A 6,360-nucleotide genomic window follows, 5' to 3' on the forward strand; every position below is an offset into this window, starting at 1 on the left:
GGAAGAAACATGCGAATCCTTGCTTGCGGAGAAATCAATGCTTCTTGCCGAGAAGGCCGCCTTATTTTCCCAGTTACAAACAACTTCTGAAAATCTGGAGAATCTCTCAGAAAAGAACAAACTTTTAGAAAATTCACTGTTTGATGTGAATGCTGAACTTGAAGGATTAAAGGTAAAGTCGACGACCTTAGAAGACACGTGCAAGTTACTTGACAATGAGAAGTCCAGTGTCATCTCTGAGAAAGAAACCTTACTTTCACAGTGGAACATCACACAGCAAACACTGCAAGATCTTGAAAAACAGCACAGTGAATTGGAGATGCAGCATTTGGAATTAAAAGGAGAGAGAGAGTCTGCACTGAAAAAGGTTGAAGAGTTACTGGTTTCCCTATATTCCGTGAGGGAAGAGCATTCCAGAGTCACTAAGTTGAGTGAAAATGAATTGGCTGAGAAGGAATCACAAATTCATGCTCTACAAGAAGATGCAGATCTCCAGAAGAAGGAATATGAGGAGGAACTGGACAGAGCAATGCATGCTCAAATAGAAATTTTTATCTTGCAGAAAAGTATTCAGGATTTGGAGAACAAGAACTTTTCCCTTCTAATTGAGAGTCAGAGGCTTTTGGAGGCATCAAAGTTGTCCGAGAGAATGATATCTAAACTGGAGACCGAAAATGTTCGGAAACAGGATGATGTGGATTCTTTGTCTGAGAAAATCAGAATACTAAGAATTGGGCTGCTTCAGGTACTGAAAACTCTCAACACTGATGGCAAACATTTGCATGAAGATACGCATGAAGAAGATCAGATGCTTCTAAACCGTATACATCAAAAGCTTCAAGATGCAAATGAGTCCTTTGACACAGTTTTCAGTGAAAGCCAGCAAGTGGCTGTTGAGAATTCGGTTCTGGTTATGTTCCTTGGGGAAATGAAACAAAAGTTAGAGAATCTTGTGACAGAAAGAGATGCACTCGACGAGGAATTCAAGATCCAGTCGAAGCAGTTCTTGGCATTGCAAATCGAGGTCCAGAAGATATTGGAGAAGAATCAGGAGTTGAAGTTGACAATATACAAGGGAGAAGAGAGAATGGAAATAATGACATCCGAAATAGAGAATCTGCGAAAACAGGTGGCAGACTTGGAAGAGGGAAACAAATTCTTGAATGAAGAAAATAGCAAAGTATTCGAAGAGAAGAAGTCCTTGACAGGAAGATTTCTAGATCTTGGCGAAGAGAAAAGTAAGTTGGAAGAAGAAATGTGTTTTGTGATCCGCGAGATAATAGCTCAGTCTAATATTTCTGTGATCTACGAGAACATTATCTTCGAGAAACTCATGCAGCTTAAAGAATTAGATGAAGATCATCAGAAGCTTTGTTCGATAAACAATGACCTTGAAGAGAGATTGAAACTAATGGTGGGAAAATTAGAGCATTCAGAAATGGAAAATTCACATCTCAAAGAGTTATTTGTGAAGTCAAATGTTGAATTGAAGTTAGTTGAATCTGTCAATGATCAATTGAGTTGTGAGATTACAAATGAAAAGGAATTGCTCTCCAGAAAGGAAAATGAGCTTTTGGAAGCAGCCACACTGTTTAATGCTTTGCTCGCCGAGAAAACAGAATTGCATAGAATGGTGGAAGATCTGAAGTTTAAGTATGATGAGGTGACTGGGATACTTAAAGACCAGGCGAATCAAATTCTGAAATTATCCTCGGATAAGGATTGCCAAACTGAAGAGCTCGAACACCTTTGCGAAGTGAATCAGAAGTTGGAGAATGAAATGAGGCACCTGCATCAACAACTTGGTGAAACTAAGTTGAGAGAAAAGGAGTTGAGTTATGAGGTGCAGAAGGGAACGGACGAGATTGAAGAATGGGAAACTCAGGCTACAACACTCTATGCTGAACTGCAAATTTCTTCTGTCATTGAAACATTGTTTGAAGGGAAGGTCTGTGAACTATCCGATGCGTGCGAGAATCTTGAACGCGAAAACCACTCTAAAGAACTGGAAAGTGAGCAGCTGAAGGAAAGAGTTAGCCAGTTGGAAGGCGAAAATGGAAGACTGCATGGTCAGTTAGCTGCTTATGTCCCGGCAGTTGCCGCTTTAACCGATAGTGTAACATCTCTGGAAATGCAGACTGTTACAAATCAAAAACCTCATGGCGATGAAGAATCTAAGGTACTAAGATATGCAGTGTTTCTTTCTTAAACTGTATTATAATTTCTCAATATTTTAGTTCCTGGTCATTATTTTTGTTCATTTTTTATGGTAATTGATGCAATTTGATTTTCTTATGGAAACCATTTTCAGGTTCAAAAGATGTTGGTAGATCATGAAAACACGGACAGTGGTCAACAAACAAGTGAAGATCGGACTGTCGTGGCACCGGATGCACTCGCAGACCTGCAGAGGAGGATCCTGGCAATTGAAACAGCAGTGAAGCTGATAAATGAAAGCAGGCATGCTTCTCAAGCGAATGAAGCGAATGAGAATCGGAATGGAGCCGCTTCAGACCTGAGAACAGGGAAATCAAGGCCAGATGTTCCTGTAACCGAGATTGAAGTTCTGCCAAAAGACATCATGCTTGATCAAATCTCTGAGTGTTCATCATATGGGATAAGTAGGAGAGATACACCTGAGGCTGATGATAAGATGCTCGGCTTATGGGAAAGTGCCAATACACCGAATTTCACGGATGAACCGAGTGGCTACAATCGAAGAGGAGCAACCAAGGATTCGAAAAGTAAGCATCCTTCGTCGGAGTCTTTGGTGGAAAAGGAGTTGAGTGTGGACAAATTAGAGATCTCGAGACGAATGAAGCAGGCACACGAGGAAGGCAACAAGAGCAAAGTTCTAGAAAGGCTTGATTCCGATGCGCAGAAGTTGATAAACCTTCAAATAACCATACAAGATTTGATGAAGAAGATGGAGATTACTGAGAAAAGCGCAAAGGGAAAAGGTGTTGACTATGATGCTGCGAAAGGACAACTTGAAGCTGCTCAAGAGACCGTCACGAAGCTCTCCGATGCCAACAGTAAGCTGACAAAGAATGTCAAAGAAGGTACATTGTCTTCCGGCAGGAAGGACTCGGCAGACTTGGATGAGAGCGGAAGCGTCGGCAAAGAGAGAGGAGTCTTGGAACAGGCACGGCGAGGATCCGAAAAAATAGGACAACTGCAGCTAGAGGTTCAAAGATTGCAGTTTCTGCTTCTGAAACTTGATGGTGGAAAAGAAAACAAGGAGAAAGCAAGATTCATGGATCGAAGTCCTCGAGTACTTTTGCGCGATTATCTCTACGGCGGCGCAAGAAACAACCAGCAGAAGAAGAAGAAGAAAGGTTTTTGTGCATGTGTGAGACCTCCAACCAAAGGAGATTGAGTTAGCAAAACCATTTTCTCGGCATATTTTTAGCATAGTATTATTTCAAATAACATGAGACATTACATTTAGCTTTCTTGTTTGTAAAGTTTCCTTTTTTATATAGATGGTATAAATGATCCTTACATGTTTTGATCCTTTTGTACATTTTGTGCCTCATATATATTCATAAGAAGAGGCTAAGATGGAATTTTCACCATTTTGTTTTTCTCTCCTTTTTCTGAATAATTCCCTCCAATTCTTTCTCATTGCTGTAGGATTCATGTTTTTGTTTGTTGTTTACTTATTTTCCTCATCATTGTGGTTCTGTGGATTCATGTTTTTGTTTGTTAGTTTTGAATTTTTAAATAATTGTTTAATGACGTATATAAAAATTGAGGAATTTAATTATATTAATAATGAAAAGATTATTCAATCTTTTTAAAATATGTAATTTAGAAAAATGGAGTTTTAAGTTATGTGTTATTATTTAAAATTGATATTTTAGTATTTTAATTTAGAGGAGTGTTAGGAGGCCAGCAATTTTTGTGATTTGTAGTCATCAAGTAGTCATCAATGATGTTTTTAATGGTGTGAGATTTCATCAAATGATGTGAGAGTATTCACTTTTTTTTTACTGGTTACATGCTGATTAGAATTTAATGAAGTTACTGGTCCCTAGACTTTTTCTTTAATTTATTAGTTAGATACTTGAAAAATTAATGATATTTTATAACAATAAAATAATTGTCATGTTATATATGTTTTTGTCTTTACTAATAAAATTTTTTGGATTTGTCACTGATCTCAAAAATCCGTGTCCAAAATTTAATCACATTTAGCTCTTGATTAATCTAATTGTTTGCTTCATAATAATTTTAGAGGATCATTATCCTAATCTTTCAATTGAAATAGATTTAGAGCACAAATCATGGAGATACTTTCCATTTCAATAGATTGTCAAGCTTATTACATATTGATTTACACATCAGATTTTCTTGCAACATAGGATGCAAACTCTTGAGAAACAAAAACACACATCAATCTTTCATTTTTTTTTTATATATAAATTACCCTGTGCTTCTCTCTCTCTATATATATTCTTCAGCATGATTCACAAACACTCATGCCACATCTTTTAATTTGATATTTTTGTCTCAGACTTTGTTCCAACCCTCTGATTCATCTTTCTTGGAATTTGGTTTGCATGTATGTAACATGAAGTTGCATGCTCCAACAGCTTCTTCAACTGTCAAATATATCCATTTTTCACCAATTTTCTCTTGGAATTTGGATTTGTTGAGTTTCTTCATCACCTCACTTCCAGGGTTGACCATAACAAGCTACACAAATTGGGAAAAAAAAATATTTAAAAAAAATAAAATAAAGCATATTAAGCATTCTAATAAATGACCCCAAGAAATCCTTAGTACTATAATAATAATATAACAAGAAATTAAAGGATGAAATTACTTGTAGCCCTCTTCTATCTGCAATCTTATTAACCTCTTCAAGCATGCTTATGCCACTTGTATCAATGTTCCCAACAGCTGCCAATCAAATTACACACAAATTTAGAATTTCAATTTTGATAACCCCAAAAAATGCTCAATTAATCATATTTTCATGTCTTATTTTTATATGCTCAAACTAATCAGCACCTTAGAATTTCAATTTTGATAACGATATTGCTAGTTAAGAGAAAAGATCTTCTTGCATTTATATTATACAAGAACAAGGATAACAACAACATAGAATGATTCATTTTTCTTATTCTTATTGTATACTCGTTATTTTATGTCATAAGAGTGATAAATTAACCAACATACAATGACAAAGACATACAAATTTTAATTTTTACTGTTAATTTTTTTTAAATAATATTTTTATGTTAAAATAAATACGAGGTGGACAAATGTACAAATAATATTATTCTTTAAATCATGATACGCACTATTCATCAATGTGTCAAATAGAAATAAGCCTTCGAAATCGAAAAAGGCCAAGTAGGCCCATTTCGTGCAGACATGATACGTCAACAAATCATTCGATAATGCTAGGGAAACAAGAAAAAATCGTCAAAATTTATCTTAATTAGCATTCATTAATTATTGCTGCTAATAAAGTAATTTATTACTATTTTTGACTAATTTTCTTTAATTACCAAACATTTCCACAAATAATTTTCCATAATAATTACTATATACTTAGTTACTTATTTCTCATATCCATTACTTACTTACCACTCATATCCAATATAACATACTGCAAACTTGTCTCCCCAGTATCTTTAATTCTATCTTCTTCATCATCAATCCACCTTGTGATCCTATGAAAAATAACCATTTTTTGAAAAAAAAAAAATTAGCAATTTAGCATCCACTTATAAGCCATAACTTCTTTGGAATGTCACAACAAATGAAATCCAAGTCTTATTATTATTATGATGTAGGTTTCTTGGTAATTACCTCTCTCTTAAATAGCTTGCATTGGCAAAGTAAATTGGTGCATCAATCTCTAGAATTATGATTCCGGGAACATGATTTGCATTTTGGTATTGCTCAACATTTCTGTATATACCAGAATTTGGAATGTTCCCTAAAACAAATGTCCTTGGTCTTGTAACAAATAGAAGTACCCTAAGCACAGATAATGCAACCTGGAAAATGCACACAAGTAATAAGCACATAATTTAATTTTCACAAACCCTATATATATATTTATTTATTCTGTTTAGAATTTAGATAATCAAAACAACTTATCACAAAAAGCTCTGTCAGAGATGCTTGTGAAAGAAGTTGAATTAGACTAATAAAAATTCTCATAGTTGTTGTACTAGTTTCAATATAGTTAGAAATTTTGCAAACAGGTATTTATTTATATTATATCAACCATGCTAAAATTATCTACCAAATCAATTATTTATATAAAATATATGTCAAAATATAAAATACATATTAAAAATAAATTAAATAATATATATATTTATACACAAGTACATA

The 6,360-nt window shown here is 34.7% G+C and overlaps 1 protein-coding gene and 1 pseudogene across 1 annotated transcript in view; one reads left to right on the top strand and one right to left on the bottom strand.

Annotated features, from left to right (window-relative positions):
* Positions 1-3,623, top strand: part of LOC107624927 (protein NETWORKED 1D) — a gene marked incomplete in the record, with an annotated part of 7,299 nt that extends 3,676 nt beyond the window's left edge. The window contains 2 exon segments of the mRNA XM_016327414.2: positions 1-2,179; positions 2,312-3,623. Of these exon segments, the coding sequence (XP_016182900.1) occupies positions 1-2,179; positions 2,312-3,379 (3,247 nt within the window).
* LOC107624928 overlaps positions 4,275-6,360 on the bottom strand; it is a 7,857-nt pseudogene continuing 5,771 nt past the window's right edge.

The sequence above is a fragment of the Arachis ipaensis genome, chromosome B02 (assembly GCF_000816755.2).
Source record: "Arachis ipaensis cultivar K30076 chromosome B02, Araip1.1, whole genome shotgun sequence".
In the NCBI taxonomy this organism is placed as follows: Eukaryota; Viridiplantae; Streptophyta; class Magnoliopsida; order Fabales; family Fabaceae; genus Arachis; species Arachis ipaensis.